This window comes from Manis javanica, chromosome 4 (assembly GCF_040802235.1).
Source record: "Manis javanica isolate MJ-LG chromosome 4, MJ_LKY, whole genome shotgun sequence".
Classification (NCBI taxonomy): domain Eukaryota; kingdom Metazoa; phylum Chordata; class Mammalia; order Pholidota; family Manidae; genus Manis; species Manis javanica.
In genome coordinates, this window is record NC_133159.1 from 85731861 (window position 1) to 85757246 (window position 25386).

At 38.4% G+C, this 25386-nt stretch overlaps 1 protein-coding gene across 3 annotated transcripts in view; it reads left to right on the top strand.

Annotated features, from left to right (window-relative positions):
• The window catches only part of SLC35A3 (solute carrier family 35 member A3), a 61361-nt gene that overhangs the window by 25949 nt on the left and 10026 nt on the right, over positions 1 to 25386 (top strand). For all 3 annotated transcript variants that reach the window (XM_037024651.2, XM_037024657.2, XM_037024648.2), the window contains exons 2-5: positions 8085 to 8289; positions 19672 to 19826; positions 19908 to 20030; positions 21598 to 21769. In XM_037024651.2, coding sequence (XP_036880546.1) covers positions 8103 to 8289; positions 19672 to 19826; positions 19908 to 20030; positions 21598 to 21769 — 637 coding nt within the window. In that variant the 5' untranslated portion in view covers positions 8085 to 8102. The remainder of the gene's footprint in view (positions 1 to 8084; positions 8290 to 19671; positions 19827 to 19907; positions 20031 to 21597; positions 21770 to 25386) is intronic.

Sequence of the window (25386 nt, forward strand, 5' to 3'; positions counted from 1 at the left end):
GGTCTCTCACCTCCTTGGTTAGATTTATTCCTAGGTATTTTATTCTTTTTGGTGCAATTATAAATGGAATTGTTTTCTTGATTTCTCTTTCTGATAGTTTGTTGTTAGTATTGCAACAGATTTCTATATATTGATTTTGTATCCTGTGACTTTGCTGAATCCAGATATTAGTTCTAGTAGTTTTTTTGTCGAGTGTTTAGGGTTTTATGTATGCAGTATCATGTCATCTGCAAATAGTGACAGTTTTACCTCTTCCTTACCAATTTGAATGCCTTTTATCTCTTTATCTTGTCTGATTGCCATTGCTAGGACTTCCAGTACTATGTTGAATAAAAGTGATGAGAGTGGACATCTTTGTCTTGTTCCTGATCTTAGAGAAAAAGCTTTCAACTTTTCACCATTGAGTATAATGTTAGCTGTGAGTTGTATATGGCCTTTATTATATTGAGATATATTCCCTCTGTATCCATTTTGCTAAGAGTTTTATCATGAATGGTTGTTGAATTTTGTCAAATGCTTCCTTAGCATATGTGGAAAATGTTCATATGGTTTTTAGCCTTCCTTTTGTTAATGTGGTATATGTCATTGATTGATTTATGACTATTGTATTATCCTTCCATTCCTGGAATAAATTCCACTTGGTCATGATGGATGATCCTTTTTATGTATTTTTGAGTTCAGTTTACAAACATTTTGTTGAGGATTTTTGCCTCCCTATTTATCAGTGATATTGGTCTCTAATACTCCTTTTTGGTATTGTCTTTGTCTGGTATTGTTATTAAAGTGATGCTGGCCTTTTTGAATGAGTTTGAAAATATTTCCTCTTTTTTTTAGAATACTTTAAGGAGGATGGGTATCCTTTTCTTTAAATGTTTGATAGAATTCACCTGTGAAGCCATCAGAACCTGGAATTTTGTTTGTTGGAAGTTTTTTGATTACCAGTTAAATTTTGTTACTGGTAATTGGTCTGTTCAGATTTTCTGTTTCTTCCTGGTTCAGTCCTGTAAGATTGTACCTTTCTAGGAATTTGTCCATTTATTCTACATTGTCAAATTTATTGGCATATAATTTTCATAGAATTCTCTTATAATTCTTTGTATTTCTGTGGTGTCAGTTGTAACTTCTTTTTCATTTCTGATTTTGTTGTGTCTTACCTTTTTTTCTTTTTTAAGCCTGGCTAGTAATTTGTCTGTTTTGTTTATTTTCATAAAGAACCAGCTCTTCGTTTCACTGATATTTTTTTCTATTGTATTCTTATTCTCTATTTCTGCTCTGATCTTTATTTTGTCCCTCTTTATACTAACTTTGGGCTTTATTTGTTCTTCTTTTTCTAGCTCTTTTAGTTGTGAGTTTAGATTGTTTATGTTGGACTGTTCTTGTTTCTTGAGTTCGGCCTGTATTGCTACATACTTCCTTCTTAGAACTGCTTTTGCTGCATCCCATATTTTGAACTGTTGTGTTCTGTTTTCATTTGTCCTCATGTATTGTTTGATTTCCTCTTTGATTTGTTCATTGGCCCATTGATTATTTAGAAGCATGTTGTTTAGCCTGAATGTGTTTGTGGGTTATTTTTCGGTTTTCTTCATATAGTTGATTTCTAGTTCATATCCCTGTGGTCTCAAAAGCTGTTTGATGCTATTTCAATCTTTTAAAATTTACTGAGGCTCTATTTGTATCCTAATATGTAATCAGTTCTGAAGAACATTCGATGTGCACCTGAGAAAAATGTGTATCCTTAACATATATGTATGTTAAATCCGTCTGGTGTTGTGTGTCATTCAGCACCTCTGTTTCCTTATTTATTTATTTATTTATTTATTTATTTATTTATTTATTTATTTATTTATTTATGAGAGGGCATCTCTCATATTGATCAAATGGTTGTTAACAGTTAACAACAATAAAATTCTGTACAGAGGATGTTTCCTTATTTATTTTGTCTGGATAATCTGTCCATTGATGTATGTGGGGTGTTAAAATCCACTTATATGGTTGTATCGCTATTTCCCCTTTTAGGTCTTTTAGTGTTTGTTTTGTATATTTAGGTGCTCCAATGTTGGGTGCGTATTTACAATTTTTATATCCTGTTGTTGGACTGAATCCTTTATCATTATGTAATGTCCTTCTTTGTCTTGTTACTTTGTTTTGAAGTCTGCGTTGTCTGATATAAGTACTGCTACTGCTTTTTTCTCCCTATTATTTGCATGAAATATCTTTTTTCATTCTTTCACTTTCAGTCTGTGTATGTCTTTGATTGTGCAAAGAATCCACTGATGGATTCAGGGAGTTTAGTAACCAGGGTCCTTAAAGGAATATGGGCAGTAATTTGTTTACTGGTTTATAAGGGTTTTGACAACAAATCAAATGAAGCTACATTTCTGAAAGAACTTAGCACAGTTTCTTATTGATTATTGATATGTAGATTGCCTAGATAGGAAATTTTTATTAAATAGAATAATATGGAAACCAGAGGATTGACAACACCTGAAAGGATTAAAGAGGGGGAATTAGGTGGTAAAAGAAAAATGTAGGAAGGACTAAAATTAAGTCTTAAACATGAAATTGTTTAGAGTTTGTTTTCAACTATAATGGGAAAATAGTATAGATTTTAAAGTGAAGAAACAATTGGTTAATCTTATAAACTGTAGACGTGGAATGTATCTTTATTTTGGTATATTGCATATTTGTGGGTTTGCTGTGTATTTATGGTTTGTATTAAGTGAAAATATGTAGTTTTACCTTTATTATACTCCAAAACCAAGCTATGTATTTGTATAATCTTAGAAATGCTAATGTTTTAATTTTTTCATTTTTAGTTTATTGTCCACTTATGCAGAATTGTGAATTAAATTGTAGTTCTTTACAGTTGATCTAGTACAAATGATCATTTGTTTGCAATATTTTAATTTTCTACTTTGTACTAGAGAACAACCCAGTTCTTAACTCCTGTGGTCTCCCATTACTTCTCATACAGAGTGCTTCACTTCTGACACTTCAGGTCAGTTAAGGCAGGTATTCCCCATACCAAGCAATTCTCTGCAACATCAACCGGGTGTCCTACAATTTAACTCAATTCTAACACTACTAGGTTAAGGGCTCAGTTCCACAAGACTGCTCCCACCCTACTTCAGACTCCACTCTTAAGTAGTAGGTTCCCAGATTACCCACACATCTGTCTGTTCTGACTATAGATTGGAGGTTCCCACCACCCACTCCTCAAGTTCAATTAATTTGCTAAAGCATGTCATAGAACTGAGGGAAACACTTGCACCAGTTTATTAAAGAATATGGTAACTAATACAGATGAATAGCCTGATGAAGGTGTATGTAGGGTGAAGTCTGGGAGAGTCTTGAGCACAGGAGCTCCTGTTCCCATGGAGTTGGGGTTCATCATCTTCCCAGTGTAGATGTGTTTGACAAGGTGGAAGCTCTCTGAACCTTATACTATTGGGATTTTTAAGGAGGCTTCATCATGTGTGCATAATGGATCATTAGGTCCATTTTCAGCCCTTGTCCCATCTTAAGAGAATGGGGGGTGGGGTTGAAAATTCCAAGATTCTAATCATGTCTTGTGTTTTCCAATGTTCATCTCTCATCCAGGAATCATCCAGGAGCCCACCCAGAGTTGTCTCATTAGAACAAAAGAAACTGCTCTCATCCAGGAAATAACAAGGGTTTAGGAGTCCTGTGTCAGGAACCAGGATCAGAGATTAAATATTAGAACTCTTAGGGCTCTTATCACTGAGAAAATTACAAGGTTTTCAGGAACTCTGTGTCAGAAACCAGGGGTGAAGACCAATATATATTTTTTTCTTATCTCACAGACTTAAAAAAAATAATTAAGAACTGTATTAATAATTAACTGTATTATCAAGGTGAATGCTTATGTTGATGTATGTGCTTGGAAATGGAAAAGCAAAATAGTAAAAATAGTTTTTCCTAGTTTAGAAGCTGATCTTTAAATTTTCATTTGAAAAGAAAGTAGAGTATTGCTGTTATAATAGGCACATTGTAGTCTTAGTTGCACAGAAAAAACAAGACTTCCTTGGACAGGTTTTCCAGAATTATACACCTATGCCAAATGTAAATTGCTGGCAACTTGTTCTCCTTCCGTACAGAGATAAAGGCCACAGAAAGTCCTTTGGTATTCTCAGTAGCATGTAGTGAGAGCTAAAGAGCCTCAATCATACTGTCATTTAACTGTATAACCTAGGATTTCCAATTAGTGGTTATATGATCTTAACAAATCATCTTACTTGTCTGTTCACTATTTTCTCCATTTTAAAATGAAGAGATTTTTACTAGATGATTTCTAAATCATTTTCCACCTCTAAAATGCTGTAACTTTAATTCACATTAGGACTCTGCTGCTAATGCAGATTCACAAAAGTGAGATAATTGGTTAATGAAGTCTATGTATTCTTTCCTCTAAGCTTGATCCTCTAATTTATATGTGACAAAAGGAGATACATTATTCAAAATTTCTCTCTGAAATTCAAGTGAAATGCCTAATTTTTTCAATCATTTTATTAAATTTTCTCCTCCTATTCATGGTGTTGCATTGTTTGTGTTTGGGGCATATTCAGTTGGAGAAAGGAATTGCTAATTTTAGTAAGCTGAACTTTATGCCTTCAAGGATTGGCTCTCCCTGTAACCATTGCACTTAACATAGTATAGACACTAAATTGTGATTGTTGAATATGTTTGAATGTATTATATGCTATTTTAATAATTATGAGCTAAGGAAAGAAAAGGATCATATATCTAGAACCATAATGGTAGCTCGGTTATGAGAGCTTTGAAGAGATAAACTGTAAACAGCATTCATATGAATGAAATTTAGAACGGGATAGAATCATGTAAAGGACAGAATTGGGGTAGACTATCCTTTAAGAATAGTCTAACAGAATGCTATTGGTATTTATCCAAAGAAATCAGAGCCAGGACCAAAGCTATGAGGAAAGCCTAGTGAGGAATGCTGCTACTTAGGATGTCTTCATTCTTTAATTTTTTAAAATCAACTTTATTGAGTTATAATTCACATACAATAAAAATGTACCCATTTAAAATATACAGTTCATTGAGTTATGACAAATGAGCATATACATGATGGTCTTATATACAATCTTGTCTTATATATAATATATATATGGTTATGTGTACAATCATATAACCATTATACAATCACACTAGAGAATTCACCACCAAAAATTCATTGCTACCCTTTTGCAGTCAAACCCAACCCCAATCCTGGCTACAGTTAAGCACAAATTTGCATCTGTTACTGCAGATTAGTTTTGCCCTTTTTATGATTTCATATAAATGGATCAAATAGTATTGTTTTGTTTAAACACTTTCACTCAGTATATTTTTGAGATTCATTGACGTTTTATTGTATATCAGTATTACATTTCTTTTTATTGCTGAGTACTATTCTGTCATATGCACATCAAACAGTATGTTTAGTAATTCAACTATTTAATGCCCATTTGGGTCATTCCCAGTTTTTGGCTGTTACAAATAAAGCTTTTATGAATAACCACATACAATTATTGTGGATACCTATTTTCAGATCTCTTGGCTATACCTAAGAGTGGAATTGCTAAGTCACAGGAGAAGATTATGTGTTTGGTTTTTTTAATAAACTACCAAACTGTTTTACCAAGTGATTGTACCACTTTACATTTTCACTAGCAATGCTGAGAGTTTCATTTGCTCTAAATCTTCTCCAATACTTCATGCATCAATTTTTAAGATTTTAACCATTCTAATAGTGTATAATGGTATCTTATTGTGCTTATAATTTATATTTACCTGACTGATGTTGAACATATTTTCTCGTGCCTGTTAGTCATTCATTTATCTTTTCTGGTGAGATGTCTGCTCAAGTATTTTGCCCCATTTAAAATTAGATTGTCTTCTGTATATTGTGTTGTAAGAGTTCTATATGTATTTTGGATGCATATTGACAGATATATGTATTGAGAATATTTTCTCCTCTGATGTGGTTCCTTTTATTGTTTTACAGTATATTTGGAAAATCAGTTTTAATTTTGATGATATCTAATTTATATATATTTTTCTTTTATTGTTTGTATTTTTTGTATCCTAAGAAATCTTTGCCTATCTCTGCGTGACTACGATTTTCTCCCATGTTTTCTTGAATATTTATAGTTTTAGCTTTTATAGCAGGTCTGTAATGTTTCTAGTTAAATATTTGGTGTGAGGTATGTAAGGGTAGAAGTTCGTTAAAAAAAAATATATATCAGATATCTTGTTGTTCCAGAATTTTTCACTGAAAAGACTGTTCTTTCTTTTTGGTATTGTTGTCAAAATCATTTGACCAAATATGTCTATATCTGTTTCTGGACTGTATTTGTTCCATTGATCTATACTTCTGTCCTATGTCAGTATGAGTCTTTATTACTAGAGCTTTATAGTTCATATGGAATTTCAGTAGTTTAAGTCCTTTAACTTTGTTCTTCCTTCTCAAAATTGTTTTAGTTGCATAGGGCATTTGTATTTCCATATAAATTTTAAAATCAGCTTGTCAATTTTTACTGAAAGAGCCTGAATGAATTTTGTTTGGGATTACACTCAATCTTTAGATTTTAGGCAAAGGGTGTGACCTTAGGTAGAAAGGCAGTAAACAGACCACACACACTGCATTAAGTCCTTCCTTGAAGGAGGGAGGGTCTTAGTGGAACATCTCTTTGTCTACCACAGTTATAGTAATTAATAGTGTTCAGATCTGCTATATTCTTACTGTTTGTGTATGTGTACGTGCACGTTCTATTAATTACAGAGAAAAGTGAGTTAAGATCTCACATTATGACTGGGTTTACCTGTTTTTCCTTTCAGTTCTGTCAGTTTTTGCTTTATGCATTTTGAACCTCTTTTATTAGACACATATATATTTATAATGGTTGTATCTTCCTGATGTATTAGCTCTTACCATTATGTATTGTCCTTCTTTAATTCTAGAAATAATTATTATGTAATCTATTTTTCCTGATATTAATATAGTCCCTCCTATTTTCTCACTTATTTTCTTATGGCATATTTTTTTTTATCCTTCTACTTTTTAACCTTTTTGTATCTTCAGATTTAAAGCAAGTTTCTTAGAGTTAATAATGAATTGCTCTAGAGAAAGTATAAGCACTTGGCAACTTTAATCATTGTGGGAAGTGGATAAAGGATACATAAAACTCCTGTACTTTTTTCAACTTCTCTCTCTATATAAATATATATGAGTCAGATTATTTCAGAAGTGTTTATAATTGCTTGTTGTTGGTACCCTGTTATGGTGATTTCTTTAAAATTCTTGTCTGACAATTCCAACATCTGTGTCTGCTCTGTTGTTTGTTGGTTGTCCCTACTCATCTTAGTTGAGATTTTTTTCCTGTTTTTTGGTATAATGAGTACGTTCATTATGGGTTGTATCCTGGACATTTTGAGTATTGTAAGAGGTTAGTTACTAATTAAATTTCCTATAATACTAGATGGCCATTGTGGAAGGACGAAGGGCACTGCTTCTTTGCTGACACTTACCTTGTATAGGGCAAGACCCTGGTGGGAATGGGGAGGGCCAGCACCTTGGCTCTCGTTAGTGCGGGGTAAGGATGTTAGGCAAAGCTCTGTCCTACCCATTACACAGCATCTGGGTGGGAAGGTTCCATGCTGCCAGGCTGCTGTCTTCTCATTCTTTTGGTTGGAGACACTGGATTTTTTGGGGGTATTTTTGTGTTTGTTGATTTACATCTGTTGGTTCTAGGTTGCGAACTGCTGTAGCAACAGGGTGAGATTCAGAGGTGGCAAAAAATTCTCATGGAATTCACTGTTGGGTGATTACTCGAGATACGACATCTCTAACTAGTTTGTCTCATTTTTTTTCACCTTTCAGAATCTTCTGGTAGTTGCTGTTTTTCTTTGCTCCAAAATTTATAGTTGGAATTAGCAAGAAGACTAAGGTGGAATACACTTCTCCATCTTGTCTGGACCTAGAAGGCTCTAACTGCTTTTTAATATATTAGTTTCTGTATTTTCTAATTTTGTGTATTTGCCCTTTTTGTTTTGTTTTTCAGGCAAATGAAGATAAAAGAATGTCTGCCAACCTAAAATACCTTTCCTTGGGAATTTTGGTCTTTCAGACTACCAGTTTGGTTCTTACAATGCGTTATTCTAGGACTTTAAAAGAGGAGGGCCCTCGTTACCTATCTTCTACAGCAGTGGTTGTTGCTGAACTTTTGAAGATAATGGCCTGCATTTTATTAGTTTACAAAGATGGCAGTAAGTTCTAGGTTTTGTTTTATAAGTCATTGCAATGTATTTAATTGTTTTGGTGTTATTTATGTTTGACATATAGGTAAATATATATTGGTAATTACACATTTGAACAGTACTGCATTATCTAATATTCTAGTAGCAATATTTCAATATTTTTCAATTTATTAAGATGGTTTTAGATTAGTAATAAAGGCATTTAATTCTAATCTATACATGTTTCATGACTTCTGGTTAATACTGTAAATATGAAATGTAGTGTCTTGCATTCACAATAATTTGAGAATAAGAGTGAAGTTCTGTAATTCTGTGACTTAGAAATTTAGGAATCATAGTTTTTTTACCAAAGTCAAGGCTTTATATTTTATTTACTGCATCGATTAGTCCAGCAAGTTAGTCAAGTGACTAACTTAATACAGTTTTTTTTAAAAAAGGTTATTGACATATAATTCACACACCATACAGGTCACTGATTTTGAAGTGTACAATTCAATGGTTTTTTGGTATATTACATTACTAATTGAAGCTGTAGTGAAAAAAATACACACAAATATAATACAAAATTTGCAGTTTTAACCATTTTTAAGTGTACAATTCGATGACATTAATTACAATCACAGTGTTGAACAACCATTAGCCTACCTATTTCTAAAACTTTTTATCATCCAAACCAGAAACTTTGTAACCATTAAGCAACAACTCCCACTCTCTTCAGTCCTTGAAAACTTCTAATCTGCTTTCTGTCTCTGAAAGGAAAGGAGCCACACATAGCAGCAATTCACCGGAGAGTTCCGCTTTATTAGGGAAAGGTGCTGGGTTATATAGGAAGGGTGATTGTGGTGTTACTTCTACGGGGCTGTTGGCTGTTGGCTAGGTGCTGGGATTGGGAGGGGGGCAAGAGGTGATTGGGCTTCAGGTGGCGCCGGCGGGAACTGAGGACCCCGAAGAGAAGCCGGAAGTTTGCCATCTTACTGGTGGGGGCCCTTCATTCCCCCCTTTCTCCTCTATGGGGTTGTGGACGTTGCTTTCTCTCTGGCTGCTTCCTGCTGAACAGGGGCGGAGAAGGGAGTGAGGGCTTGAGGATTGGGAGGAAAGGGTTGATAGGACTCCCCACAGTAAGGATGAGTAGATGTGGACTTCTTCAGGTTGGAAATCAATGAAGGTTCCCTGTAACCATAGGTCGAGGACCTGTTGATTCCAATGGTGCTAAGAGGATATGGGTGTCAGGAGCCAGGCGTCTGTGGCTATTGTTTCCAGGAACAGTTTCCAGTGGAGAGAGGGGTCCATCTCAGCGTGTGGTGAGGAGGTTACGTGAGGGTGAGGGATCTTATGTGGCCAGAAGCTGGTAGTTCCTGAGTAAAAGCTGGTTGAAAGCTTGATTAGAGATTTTTCTGACTTGGGATTTGATGAACTTTATTATACAGGGTAAGAAGAGACAGGCGAGAAGAATGATTATTCTGGGACCTGCAATGGGCTAGAGCCAGGTGAGGAGGGGGTTTGTTAATATTGAAGAGAATGGGTTGGAATTGGAAGCAGAGTGGAGGCTGGAGGCAAGGTCAGTGAGTTTGGTGATGTCAGTTTCTACAATGCCGGATTCGTTGATGTAATAGCAGCACTCTTCCCAGAGGAAGATGCAGGTGCCACCCTTCTCAGCTGTAAGCAACTCTAGGGCCCACCGGTTTTGAAGGGTGACCTTAGCTAGCGAAGTGACCTGTCTTTGGAGAGAGGCTAGGGAATCGGCAGTGGATGTCAGGGCTCCCCCTCAAGTTTGGCGTTGAGATCTCTAACTGCCCATAGAGAGTGACCTAAGGCTTCTCCCGAAAGCCCTGCCCCAATGGCTGAGGTGATCAAAGAGCTACTGACCATGATGGGAAGGAAAGCAGCTCTTTTTGTGCGCGAGGGCAAGGGAGGTTGGAGCTCAAGAAATTCTGCCATGCTGTAAAGTGTTAACTGTGGGATTATGGTGATGAGAATGCAGGGTGTATCGGAGTTGAGAGGCAGTGAGTTGAAAAGACTGCTATTACACCAAAAGAAGTGTCCCGGTTGCATAAAAGTCTTAGAGCCGGAGGTAGGGGTGTAGATAGAGAGGCAGTGAAGTGCACTGGAGGGGGTGGAGTTGGGCCTACACAGTGGTGGATGGTGAGATTATCTGCGTATTCTGGTTCTCATAGGGGTATGTCTGCCAGGGGGCAGAGGGGTTGTCTTTCTGCATGGAAGGAGTATTTGGAAATATTAAGGGGCAAGGCGGCCAGCAGTGGGCGCTGTAGTGATGCACACAAGAAACAATTGGCGGTGTTAAGGGTGTGGTTGAGAAAGATGGTGGTGTCCTGAATGAGCTGTAACGAAGAGTAGGAGAAATGGGAAGAGGGGCGGGGATAAGAAGATGAAGAGGCGCCGTCAAGAGTTTGGATAATGACTTTTTCAGAATGTCTGCTATCTGATGCAACTTGAGAGATCTGGGAATGAGAGGGAACATACTTTCGAGAGATATGAAGGGTACTGTGGGGGGTCGAGGACCCCCCGTAGTAAACTGAGCCTGTGACTCTGGCAGCCCATCGAGAGTCCCAGGGATCTGGGATTGATAAGGAGAATGAGCCATTGGGATATTTCATGAAACGGTTGGAGGAGTAATACTGTGGGTACTGGAAGTTACTCATGTAGTGAATGGCACAAGACCAGTAGGGACATCTCCTGTAGGTGTCTGGCCATCGCCTGCAATAGGCTTGTTTTTGGTCATAGAGGAAGCAGAGGTAGGGAGAATAAGGGTAGCTGCTAGTGAACACTTCGGTAGAGGGAGGAAAGTGGAGGTATAAAGGCTCAGAGCAGCTTTTCAGAGGGCAGTCTGGTGTGGCAATGAGGGCAGTAACTTTTGTTTGATGCTGTGTGTAAGTCTGTCTGACTTTGAATCGCCATACAAAGGAGGCTGGGGTGGCGGGGAAGACAATAGGAATGAGGAAAAAAGCAAGAGAGCAGTAAAGGAGGAAAAAAATCATGATTCGGGTATGGATGGCAAAGGGGGTGAACGGGATTTTGGATGAAAGAGGACAGTAAGGTCAGGAGTCTGGAGGGAGGGAGAGTCTGTAAACTTTTGTAGGTTAAGAGATCTTTTAGGTGATGTGGGGACAGAATGGTAAGGGGCGCCCTGAATGTCAATCTATGTATGAGCTGCCTTCTGCAAGAGCTGTCTAGTGGCTAATGCTCGTAGGCAGGGGGCCCATCTCTGAACTGTGGGGTCTAATTGCTTGGAGAGATAAGCTACTGGGGCAAAGGATGGGCCATAATATTGGCCTAGGACTCCTAGAGCTTGACTGGACCTCTCATGAATGTATAATGAGAAGGGCTTCGACAAATCAGGAAGATGGAGAGCTGGGGCTTCTACAAGGGCTTGACGGAGCTTAATGAAGGAGTGTCGGGGTGAGGAGGATAATGGTTTTTTAGGGGGGCTCTTGCTGAGGTCCTATAGGGGTCTTGCCAACAGGGAGCAGGGAGAAGTTAGGGATCTACGCTCTAAAATATCTAGCCAGGCCTAGAAAGGAAAGGATTTCTGTCTTGGTTTTGGGAATGGGCAGGTCAGAGAGGAGCCATTTTCTGTCTAAGGTAATGGACTTTCTTTGTTGAGATAGAAGGAATCTGAGGTAAGTGACAGGAGGGGAAGAGATTTGAGCTTTGACGGGGGATACTCGGTAACTTCTGGAAGCTAGAAGGTTAAGTAGGGAGGCAGTGTCAAGTTGAGACTGTTCTCACGAGGGACTGCAGAGTAGAAGATTGTCTATGTATTGTAATAAGGTGGACTTGGAGTGATCATGATGAAACTGTTTGAGGTCCTGAGCTAGGACCTGTCTAAAAATATGGGGAGTATCTCCGAAGCTTTGTGGTAAAACTGTCCAAGTGAGTTGTTCAGAATGTCTTGTGTATGGGTCCATCCAGGTGAAGATGAAAAAATCTTGGGAGCAGGGGTCTGGAGGGATAGAAAAATGGGTCCTTGAGATCTAGGACTGAGAAGTGGGATGCTGAGGCAGGGATCTGCGATAAAAGGCTGTATGGATTTGGAACTAAGGTATGGATAGGGACAATGGCCATGTTGATAAGGCGAAGGTTTTGGACGAGGTGGAAAGATCTGTTGGTTTTTTAACAGCTAATATGGGGGTATTAAACGGGGAGTGAGTGGGTCTGAGGTAATTTTTGTTTAAGAGATCTTGAATGATGGGTTGGAGGCCTATGAGGGCTGAAGTGGTTAGGGGGTATCAGGCCTGACAGATATACTGAGAGGGGTCACGTAATTTGATAGAGGCAGGGGTACATAGGGCCACGGAGGGGCTTGTAATGTCCCAAACTTTGGGATTTACAGGGTGTATGAGGGCGGAACCGGAGCTTTCATTGGGTAGAGGGGGGTCGTCGGCTATGAGGGCTATCAGAAAGGGAGTACTGAGGGCTGTGGGAGTGGATATAGTTTTGGAAACGTGGAGGAGGGAAAGGATGTCCCATCTTAGTAAAGGGTTGGGACACTGGGGCATAACCAGGAAGGAGTGGGAGAAAGGTATGGGATTGTCTTGGATTGTGCATAAAGCAGGGGGGCTTAATGGGAAAATCTGTTTACCTCTTACCCTGACTATAGGAGTAATGGCAGGCATGGTAGGGCCCCGGTATTCTCGCAAGACTGAGAAGGTGGCTCCTGTGTCTAGGAGGAAGGAGATGGGGTGACCGTCTACTGTTAAAGTAACCCTGGGCTCCTGTTTGGTGATGGAAATGGTCGGGCGAGAAGCCCCCGGGCCCCATCAATCTTCTTCTCCCAGCCCCACTACGGCGGGCTTAGGATGGGGGTTGTTCGTCCAGCCTCCCCTTCAGGTGGTTGGGCAATCAGACCCCCAGTGGCCCTTTTTGTGGCATCTGGGGCATGGGGTGGTAGGAGATCTGGGGAGGGGCATGCCCTTGACTAATGTCCCTCTTTTCCGCACTTGAAACAAGCTCCTGGGGGGGGCTTATTTATAGTGGGGTGCCCAGGTTGTGGTTTTATCAGCTGGGCTAACATCTGGAAATTGGCCTGATCAACCTTTTGTTTACGGCGTTCTTTCTCCTCCTCCCGGTTATGGAAGACTTTAAAGGTCACTGTTAGGATCTCAGTCTGTGGGATAGTGGGGCCCTGTTCTAACTTTTTAAGTTTAGCTTTAATGTCGGGGTAGCCTTGAGCTAGGAAGAATGTCATAAGGACATGTCTTCCTTCAGGTGTTTCTGGGTCCAGGCTGGTATACTGTAATAGGGCTTGAGTGAGTCTGTCTAAGACCTTGGAGGGGGTTTCGTCTCTCTTTTGAATTATGTCTTGGAGCTTTTGAAAATTGACTACTTTACGAGCTGCCTTTTTCAGACCTGCTATTAAGCAGGAGGCAAAAATATCTCGAGAGCGGAGACCTGCGGCGGTGTTATAATCTCAGTGTGGGTCTTGTTCGGGAACAGCAGTGGGGCCAGGGGGATAGGTGGGGTCAGTCCTGTGGGTTTCGGTAGCGTGCGTTTGGGCAAAGTCCCAAACTCGTCTACGCTCTTCAGGGAGGAGAGTATTGGCCAGGAGCATGAAAATGTCATGATGCGTGAGGCTGTAAGACTGGAGGGTCCATTGAAACTCCCTGATGTATGTCGTGGGATCAGTGGAAAAGGAACCTAGGCGTTTCTCTATTTGGGCTAAATCTCCTAAATGCCTTTGGATCCTGCTACTTCCCGGAGGGGGGCGATAATTTTGGGAGGCTCTCGGGACTGAGTCTGAGGGGGACTGAAGGGTTCTGGCTCAGTCTGTGGGGGAGTGACGTGGTCTAGCTGCGCTTATTCAAGCAGGTCCTGAAGTACAGAAGGGGGGCAAAGAAAATAAAGATAGAATTGGACCCACGTGTCACCAGCTAGCAGCCCAGCTGCTTGCCTCTGCTGCTCTAGTTAGGCTTGAACTCATGACTCTGAGGTTAAGAGTCCCATGCTCTACTAACTGAGTTACAGCAGGGCTCTAGTTAACTGCTTATGGAATGTGTAAACAGAATGTTCTTTGTTCTCCATTCCTGCCATATCGCAAGTGGGGGAAGGGCATATCTAGAAGCAGGGGTGGTGTTTTTACACATCTTCAAGGTCTCCCTATTTTCAGAGTGAGGAGTCTTGGCAAGATATGTTTTTGTGGACAGATAACTTCTAAGGACTGCACCGGTTGTTCTCTAGCTTGTGCTTTCCCATGCTGCATTCAGACATGGGGGAAGGTGCTTTCCCATTCTCCCTACAAACATGTGAGAAGACAAGGCGGTCCCTAACAGGGGAGAAACAAGTGATGAGGGCAAAGACGGAGGAGGCCCCTGGGACCTAGTTAAAGGGGGCCTGAAAGGCTCAGGCTTCATCTGCAGGGAATGAAGGTGGAGGAGGTGAGATGGGGGAGGAGATGGTTGGGGAGGAAGGGAGAAGGGTTGTTGTAGGAGAAGAAGGGGATGGGAGTGAACGGGAGGCTTCTGCGGGGGTGGCAGCTTGCAGGCTAGGAGAACTTGGGAGGGGGCGGGGAGAGGAGAAGGCAGAAAGCTTTGATATAGGGAATCTCCTTCCATTTTTTCAGGTGCTGGCAGTAGTTAAAAAGATCGCGAGTGATGTTAGGATCAAGAGTTCCCCCTGCGGGCCATTGGTTGTTATTGTCTAGGGGGTATGTCGGCCAATCTTGGGAGCAATATTTATGGAGAAGTTTTGGTTTTATATCAGGCATCAGGGAGAGGGTAGCCAGATGCTTAAGCAGGCATTCAAGAGGTGAACTTTCAGGGAGGGATGAGGAGGCTCCCATGGCTAAAGGACCGAGAAGGAGACAAACAGAGGAAGACGAACAGAGATCCTCGGACTGGAAGCAGACTACAAGGAGACAAAGGGCGTCCCCGATGATCCTTGGTGGTCTGCGGAAACTCATATCCGAGTTGGAATTTCTTGGGAAGTGTGGGTCGTCACCCAGACTTCCCTAAGAAGGCAGAGTGCCGGAGTCACAAGGTACCTAGCGCTAGGCATTTTTGGCCGACAGAACAGATTTCGGTGGACGGAACAGAAGGAGGAGGGGGCGGGGTAAGGGAGCGTTCTCATCCATAAAGGAGTCACCTCGTTTATGTGTGTTGGAGGCGGGGGCCTGAGGGTCCGCTGCAGCCGTGAAGGCCTGAGGCGGGGATTTATGGCTGTCGGAGGAGGGGCCTGAGGGTCCGCCGCAGCCGTGAAGGCCTGAGGCGGGGAGAGTTCCCTCCTTGTCCCCGAGCATCAGGGCCTTGCCGGACGATCACGGTCAATGGCACTGCGATAGCTCGGAGAAGAGTGGCCCACCCCGGGGAAATTTTGCTTAAAAAGTTTCAGCACTGATGGAAGGGACGGTGAATGTGTTTATGACTGTTGGAGGAGGGGCCTGAGGGTCCGCTGCAGCCGTAAAGGCTTGAGGCGGTGATTTATGGCTGTCAGAGGAGGGGCCTGAGGGTCCGCCGCAGCCATGAAGGCTTGAGGCGGGGAGAGTTTCCTCCTCGTCCCCAAGCGTCAGGGCCTTGCCGGATGATCACGGTCAATGGCACTGCGATAACTTGGAGAAGAGTGGCCCACTCCGGGGAAATTTTGCTTTAAAAGTTTAAGGCCTGAGGCGGGGGTTTATGGCTTTTGGAGGAGGGGCCTGAGGGTCCGCCGCAGACGTGAAGGCCTGAGGCGGGGAGCGTTCCCTCCTCATCCCCGAGCGTCAGGGCCTTGCCGGACAATCACGGTCAATGGCACTGCGATAGCTCGGGGAAGAGTGGCCCACTCCGGGGGGAAAACTTACCTAAAGGCCAGAGAGGAGTGGTGAGTGTGATGAGCCAGCGCTGGAAAAAGAGGACGAGGGCAAGCTGCTGCTGGTGTCGGGGGGAAGACGGGGCCCAGTTGGGGTGTCCCGTCTCCCGGGTTTCGGCACCAATGAAAGGAAAGGAGCGACACATAGCAGCAATTCACCGGAGAGTTCCGCTTTATTAGGGAAAGGTGCTGGGTTATATAGGAAGGGGCATAGGGTGATTGTGGTGTTACTTCTACAGGGCTGGTGGCTGTTGGCTAGGTGCTGGGATTGGGAGGGGGGCAAGAGGTGATTGGGCTTCAGGTGGCGCCGGCGGGAACCGAGGACCCCGAAGAGAAGCCGGAAGTTTGCCATCTTACTGGTGGGGGCCCTTCAGTCTCTGTGAATTGGCCTATTCTAGATGTTTTATCTACATAGAATCATGCAGTGTTTCTCCATTTATGTCTGGCTTATTTCACTTAGCATGATGTTTTCAAGGTTTTTCCATGTTGTAACATGTGTCAGAACTTTACTCCTTTTTATGGCTAAATAATATTAGAGGGTGTGTGTATGGCATTGTATCCATACATTTGTTGATGGACACTTGAGTTGTTTCTACCTTTTCGCCATTGTAAATAATGCTGTAATAAATAATGAATAATGTTGCAATAAAGGTACAAGTCTCTGTTCAAGTCCCTGCTTTCATTTCTTTTGAATATATACCTTGGTGTGGAATTGCTAGATCACATGGTAATTTTTTGTTTAACTTAGAAGAGCCACAGCAACTGTACCATTTCACATTCCTACCAACAATGTATGAGGGCTCTAATTTCTCCACATCTTCACCAACACTTGTGATTTTCCATTTGTTTGTTTGCTTGTTTTTTAATTATAGTCACTCCAGCAGATATGACACGTTATCTCATTGTGGTTTTGATTTGCTTTTCCCTAATGATTAATGACATTGAGCATCTTTTTATGTGCTTATTGGCCATTTGTATATCTTTAGAGGAATGTCTATTCCAGTCCGTTGCCCATTTTTGAATTGAGTTGTTTGTAAATTTAGTATGCTTCTGAAATATCATGGTGGCCAGTGTGGTTGTAGTACTTTGATCTAGACAAGAATGGAACAAAGAGAGACTAAATTGGCATTCAGAAAACAGACAATGCAGGATAGCCTTGTAGGCTAAGAATTTCATTGTAAAAGCGAAGGGAAGTAATTAAAATGTTCCTGTCTGTTTTGTATAGAAAAACACCAAAGTGGCAGCTTTATTGACAGGGGAGGAGTTCAAGAATAGGTGTCAGCAATCATTCAAGCTATTGCACTAGTCCAGGCAAGAAGATAATGGTGGCTATGTTGTTAAGAGAGGATGTTCATGAGATGTTTTTTTGAACTACAGCTAATGTGACTTGCTGGTAGATTAGGTTGGTGAAGTTCAGGAAAAAGGAAGAGTCCAGTTTAAGGAATAATTCCTAGGTTTTAAGATTAAATTTCTAGGTGAGTGGGTGCTACAATAAATAATATATGGAACATAGATTTGGGAGGAAATCAAGGCTTCCCTTTGAGCAATGTTACATTTGAGATGCTGTAAGGCATGCACGTCAAGATGTCAAATAGTAGAATATATGAATATATGACATATCAAGGATATCTCAGCTTATATATTGCGTTACAGTCAAGGATTGGATGGATAACTTAGTATAAATGGAGAGGAGAAGAAGGTCAAAGGCTAAGCTCCGTAGCGCTCCCAACACTGAGAGGTCAGGTTGAGAAAGAGGGACCAGCAAAAGAAGACTTGAAGAAGTCACAGCAAGACAGAAAAAAACTTGAAAATGAAATAGGAAACCTGAGAAAACAGGTTTTTTTGCTACTAAGGTCTAGATGAATGGGAAGTTTCCACTCATTTAGCATTGAGGAGCCAAAGGTATGTTTGATATGAGTAATTGGCATGTGGAGGGATGTGGCAAAACCAACTCTTAATGAACTGAAGCACAAACTAAAGCACACCAAGCACAAAAATAAATTCTAGGTAGATTGAAGGTTGACATTAAAAAATCAAGACTTTATCAATGATTTCAAATAAGACACAAAAATAAAATAATCTGTAAAGGAAAAAAAAGGACAATTTGAGGCATATTAAAATGAAAAATGCCAAGTGAGATGATGGCAAGGCACATACTGGAGAAGATGCTGTATCACATATAACCAACAATAATTAATACCCATAATGTACAAAGAACTCCTATAACAAAAAAAGACAACTCTACAGAAAAGGTCACAAAAAATATAGGCTATTCATAGAATAGGAAACCTGAATGGCCAATAAATATATAAAAGTATAAATATATTGAAAAAGACATTTTATAAATACATGGAAAGATACATATATCAACCTTATAACAATCAGAGAAATCAGATTAAAACCACAAGACTGAATGTTACTACCATCTGATTGCTAAAAATAAAAAATCTAAAAATACTAGAAATGGGCAGAATGTAGAACAAGACCTTCCTAAACTGCTAGTGAGAAAAATACAGCACTGATTATTTAAAAATTTAACTAAAATTTTTAAATGAATATTTTATATTTTTTTTCTCCTAAAGCTAAGAATCTTTTGGTAATTTTTATTTTAGTTACCTAATTTTAAGTATTATTTTAAGGTGAGGAAGCAATGAGTATCAGGTATCAAAGTTCTTTGGACTTTTTTTGTGACTAATACTGTAGGTTGGCTAGCTCAAAGTCCATTTCCAACCCCCTTTCTCCCTTTCTTGTCTCTAATGTTTAGAATATAAAAGAAAAGACTCAATTTCTCAGCTTCCTTTCAGGAAGGGGTAGCTATGCAACCCAGCCCTGGTCAATAGGAGCAAAGAAGATGCCCGTGACACCAGTTTCTTCTTTTTTCTTACTGCCTAAAGCAAGAATCAGAGGTGCAGCAGTCATTTGGTGACTTTGTTGCAATAATCATGCTGATAAAAGAGGAAAACCATGAAGGTAAAAAGCCAGTATAGAGATAAAGCTCACTTAGGTCCCCAGTGTCGTCAGTCACTGAGCCGTTTTAGCAGCTTTTGATCTGGTCTCACCATTATGGGGGTGAGACAAATCTCTGGAGTTGAGCTCATGTTGGTTGGGTTTTCTGTTGTTTGCAGCCAAACCCGCTCCCTCACTGATTTACCTTCCTTTATGATTAAAGTTTCACATTATTAATTGACTTGAATGGCTGATGATAAAATAGAATGCACAGAGTACAAGTTTTTAATGTTGCCACTTAAAGTAAGAATACTTGGGTGACAAGCTAATAGTTTGAGCTTTTAATTATCATAAATACATATGTGTGTGTGTGTATATATGTGAATATATATATATATATAAAATCATATATATAATCAATTTAGTTGTGTTTCCTAATAAAAGAATATAAGGATAATGTTCTTAACATGCTACTTATAGTATTAACATTTGAAAAATTAGTATCATTAAAAATAAATTTTAGACCTAAAAAAATATCTTAATATAGCCCAATTTCCTTTTTTACAGGTGAGAAAACTGAGGCCTTGAGAGAATGTAATTAGCAAGAGTTAATTACTGATTATGCCATTTCATATTTTTTTCTAGAATGTAGTCTCAGAGCACTGAATCGAATCCTACATGATGAAATTCTTAATAAACCTATGGAAACACTTAAACTTGCTATTCCATCAGGAATATATACTCTTCAGAATAATTTACTCTATGTGGCACTGTCGAATCTAGATGCAGCTACCTATCAGGTACTTAAAATACATTTCTAGTAGTCCCTTTCAGAAACAAACAAACAAACAAACAATAATATTAGTTATCTTCTTTTTCAGGTCACATATCAGTTGAAAATTCTTACAACAGCATTGTTTTCTGTGTCTATGCTTAGTAAAAAACTAGGTGTGTACCAGTGGCTCTCCCTAGTAATTTTGATGACAGGAGTTGCTTTTGTACAGGTAACTATTCAAGATAAGTATATCTTTCATTTTTATCAAAGTTTCAAAACCTTATTTATGTACAGAGAATATAGTTCTATTTGTTGAAGCAAATAAAAGCTTGTTCTTAAAAGCTTGTTCAATATTTTGGGGACTTCTTTGAGCAAGATACTATATTGTGACTGTATAACTGATACAAAGAAATAAAGAACTATCTGACATGAATGAACAATCTAGTTATGGAAATAAGATAACTGCATGTTAAACAAAGCTAATTTGTACTGGATACCTGGAGCATTTGAGAGTATTAATCACATCGTTATGGTCTGTTAGCTCCCCTGATACCGTTCTTTCCTGCTGCTTCTCATCTTTCTAATGATTCCTTCCTGTGGCCCTCTTCCTTGATACTCTTTTAAAATAGTGGAGTTGCTTATAGGCTTTTTATTTTTCTTAAATGTACTTGTTTTTTGAGATTTCATCTGTTCTGAAGGTTTTTATTAGCAGTTATATGCCAATGGTTCCTAAGTCTTTGTCATCACCTCTGGTTATCACCCATGGTTTCAGGTTTGTCTATCTAAAAGCCTATAGGGTGTCTTTGCTTGGTTGTTCAGTAGGCCTTATAAATTCAGCATATCCCAAACTAAACTTTACCTTTTCCCCATGAAGCCTGTTCTTGTTTCTATATTCTTAGACATTATTTGCTCAGCCTGGGAGTTGTCCTAGGCTTTTCCATCTGCCTGTACATTTAATCAGTTACTAAGACCTTGCTGATTCTTCTTCCTAATACTTTTAGATTCTGTCTTTGTCCGTGTGTCTGTACTATCACTTCCCCAATTCAAGGTAATCTTTTGCCTACTGATTTTTTTTTTACTTCAGTCTTACCCATCCATCCAAATTCAGCTTCCACTTAGTCACCACTGTGGTCTATCTAAAACCAAATATAATCATGTCAATTTCCTGCCATTCAGAGCACTACCCAGAGTATGGCAAATATATCTTGAGTAAATATTTTTAATATTTATTTTAAATGGGTATTATAAAATATAATTGGCATTTTAAACCCATGTTTTCACAGATAGTGCTTAGGATAAGCTAAAATTTTAGAAAGTGAGATACTTCAAATTAAATTATCAAGTAATTAACAGTTAAGGTAGAATTGAATTTGACAAAAATCATGAAGATGATAAGCAAATAACTGAAGTTTCAGGAATACTTACTTTGAAAATAAAGCCCAGGATGGTTAACATGACGTCATACTGACCTTCTGTAATGTACTGACAGCTCCAGACTTATTTTTGCTTCTCTAACACATCACACTGAATTTCTACAACTGAACTGCTTGTAGAGGCTATTTTGTGCATCATGCATTTACTCATTCTCTTTCTCTTTTTCAGGGTATTTTTTGAAATTAGTAAGTTGTAAGTGGGAAAAATAAAATGATTCTAAGGTTTTCTTTCAAAAGCTGTCCTCTGCAATCCCTAAGAATGGTATTGGTTACATTTTTATTTTAAGGTCTTAGAGTATGCTCTAAATAAGCATTTTGTAAAATATTATAGGAATTAAACTTCAGTCTTTTCTTTCTGTTCAGTGGCCTTCAGATTCTCAAAAGCTTGAGTCTAAGGAACTTTCTGCAGGCTCTCAGTTTGTAGGCCTCATGGCAGTTCTCACAGCATGTTTTTCAAGTGGTTTTGCTGGGGTTTACTTTGAGAAAATCTTAAAAGAAACCAAACAGTCAGTATGGATAAGAAACATTCAGCTTGGTAAGTTTTTAATGTTCTTCTAATATTATTTCTTAAAGTGGTTATATTGTTATCTTTAAAGTTTTCTATGTATCTTTAAATAAATAAGCCTTTCATTAAAATCTGCTGTTGATCCAAATATCTTGGCAAGGTTCTACCCTTTAAAAGATTATACTTTAAATGAATGTCTTTTATTCAAGAATATGGAATTTTAGGTCTGTGACATAAGGTATATATAGCCTGTTTCTGTTCCTTATCATTTGGGGCCTTAGTTAATTTATCCTTGGTTGCTTTCATTTTCCTTGAAGATGTTACAATTAATTTACATATTTTTCTCCTGGAAAAGCAGATTAAGATACTTAACAAATTTCAATTATATGATACAGTGTTATCAACTATAGTCACCATATTGTCTAAGAATATCAAATCACACTTATGTGGACTTTAATCTTACAATTTTGTCAGTTATATTCAATAAAGCTGAAAAAATACTTAAACAGAAAGTTCGAATTGATGAACCTTTCGTCTGATTTATATTCTTAATATACCTTTTTATTTTAAAACATAAAAATGTTATGTTTTAGCTTTTAAATAGTGGAGCATTTTTCTAACTGAAGGTAAACAGTTTAAAAGGGAGGAAAGTCCCACATATCAAAAGATTGCCTCTGAGCAATTTTAACTATTTATATATAGTATTTATTATAATATATAAGTCCTTATACAAATATTCCAGCATTTAATATTCCCGGCATCCATTCATTTTGCAAGATGCTTCATGTGAGAAGCAGCTCAACTGCAAATCCACACATTCTATTTTAAGCCTTTGTTCTTATGACTTGGAGTTCATCTTTGAAATCACAGTTTCTGTGTGTCCACATCAACTTAATATTTATACTTTGTCTCTCTTGATAGTAGTCATAACAAGCCCTTTCAGGCCCCATGCAGTAAATGTCTGTACTCCTAGTCAATGAATCCCATACAAACATTCCACATTTAATTAAAGTCCATCATGCTAGATGCTTTTAAGTAATGTGATAACAGATCGAGCCTTCATTTTATCACATAGGATATATTTAAGTTTCTCTGCAAAATGTATAGGAATGTATTGAGTTTTTTTTTTTAAAGAACCATTCAAGGTGGACAAAGACAAGTACCAAATGATTTCACTTATCTGTGGAGTATAAGAACAAAGAAAAAACTGAAGGAACAAAACAGCAGCAGACTCACAGAACCCAAGAATGGACTAACAGTTACCAAAGGGAAAGGGACTGGGGAGGATGGGTGGGAAAGGAGGGATAAGGGGGAAACGGGGGCATTATGATTAGCACACATAATGTAGGGGGCATGCACGGGGAAGGCAGTATAACACAGAGAAGACAAGTAGTGATTCTATAGCATCTTACTACGACTGATGTACAGTGACTGTAATGGGGTATGTGTTGGGGACTTGATAATAGGGGGAGTCTAGTAACCATAATGTTGCTCATGTAATTGTACATTAATGATACCAAAATAAAAAAAGTAAATAAAAATAAATTTAAAAAAGAAGAACCATTCAAGGTAAATATTTTCAAAGACAAAATTATACTTTTTGTTCAGTTGGTCTGGAAGGCAAGTTCACAGACTTTTCAAGGATTAACCAATTTAATTCATTTCAGAAAGAAACTACTATGTACTTTAGATAGATAGATCATAGATAGATAGATAGATAGATAGATAGATAGATAGATAGATAGATAGATAGATGATAGATAGATAGATAGATAGATAGATAGATAGATAGATAGATAGATCTATAGTTCACTAGTTAAGAACACTTGGTTTTGTAGTTAGACCACTCAAATCCTTATTTCATGACTTAGCACCTGGTACCTTAGGGAAGTTAATGAACTTGCCTCTGCTTCACTTTCCTCATCTATAAAATGTATTTCATTGTAGTATTTACTACGTATGTTGCTGTGAGGAATAAATAAGATAATACAGGTAAAGTATTTGGAATAAAACTGCCTTGTATATTTTAAGCACTGATGTCAGCTATTTATATAAATATGTAAATGTCACAAAAGAAAGATATATTCATTTTTGTGAATTGCCCCAAATTTTCTGAAATTGTAAATTAAAAATGAAAGGTCAGAATTCATGATTCTGTGGTGCTTTGTGGATTTCTTATTCTTTGATATGACCATATAGCACAATCTAATGGTAAGCTGACTGAGAATTTTGAAAAGGATACATAAATAAGTTATAGATAATTCAAATTTACATATACAGAAATTAAAACAATGTAATAGCATTTTTCAAAGATCAACTGTGAAGATTAGTAAACTGATAAGATCCCATGTTAGCCAGAAGGTAGACAAATAGGAACTCTTATTGCCAATGGTTGCCACAGATATAGATGATATAACCTTATTGGATCTCCAATTTTACATAAAGGCTTTGATGCAAAAATTTCATGTCTGTCTGGTGTAGAATTTTTCATTCAGATATACTTGTACAAGAGCAAAAGATTGATGTCCAAGGTTATTCATTTCAGCATTGGTTAAAATTGTAAAAAAAAAAAAAGATACGTAGAACACTGGCTAAATAAATTACTGGTATGATTTAATAGTGTATGGTTAAGTTCATTGACTCCAGGGCCACATTGCCTGGATTCAAATCCTGAGCCCATCACTCACCTGCAGTGTGACCTTGGGCAAATTTATTTAACCTCTCTATGCTTCAGTGCTTCATCTACACAATGGGCATAAAAACATCTGCCTAATAGGGTTGTTGTGAGTTTACATGAAGCACTTAGAATATTTGTTTGTGGCCCATGGCATCATATATGATTTTCATATTATTATTATTTATAGAGTGAAATATACAACTGATAGAAAGAATGCACTGTATCTGTACATACTGACATGTATGTGCCCTTCTGTATTGTATACATTTGTTATAATTATCAAGTATTAGTTTTATCATCAAAAAAATGAATAGTACCCTCAAAAGTGTTTATTTTTACAATTTGTATTATGCCAGTATTATTTTCATGATTGAAATTAGACATGTTAAAATAATTGAGTCAGCGTGAATAAAATTTTTGGAGGAACATTTCATATCCATTTCAGTTTCTTTCCATCATGGAATACTTTGATTAGTTATGGCTTTATTAAAAAATTGTTTCACCCTGCACTCTTGATTGTATACCTGACCAGAGACTACCCCGTAAGTGTCCATTTCTTTACTTGTAGTTCAGAATTGCTCCTGGTAATCTCTTAGGTTTAGTAGTCAGGGGATAAGCTCTGTGGTAGAGGTAAGGAATGCAGCAGAGAACAAGACATAGTTTTTGGTGTCACTGAGGTGTGAGACTTCAGTAGTGACAGCTTCTGATGTTGACTGCATATGACTCTTAGCTCTGATTTTTTGGATATTATTTTACTTTCAAAACTTCTTAATAAGGAAAAATGCTATGCCACATATCTAAGATTTTATATCTTTATGTACAAATGTGAATATATGAAAATCTAGATCTAACAATAGGAAGATACAAGATATAATGAAAAATATAAAAAAATGAGTGTTTTCCAAATATTTAGGTGGAGAGTCATGTAGTTATGTAATTTATGCATTATATATTTTTAGTGCTCCAAAAC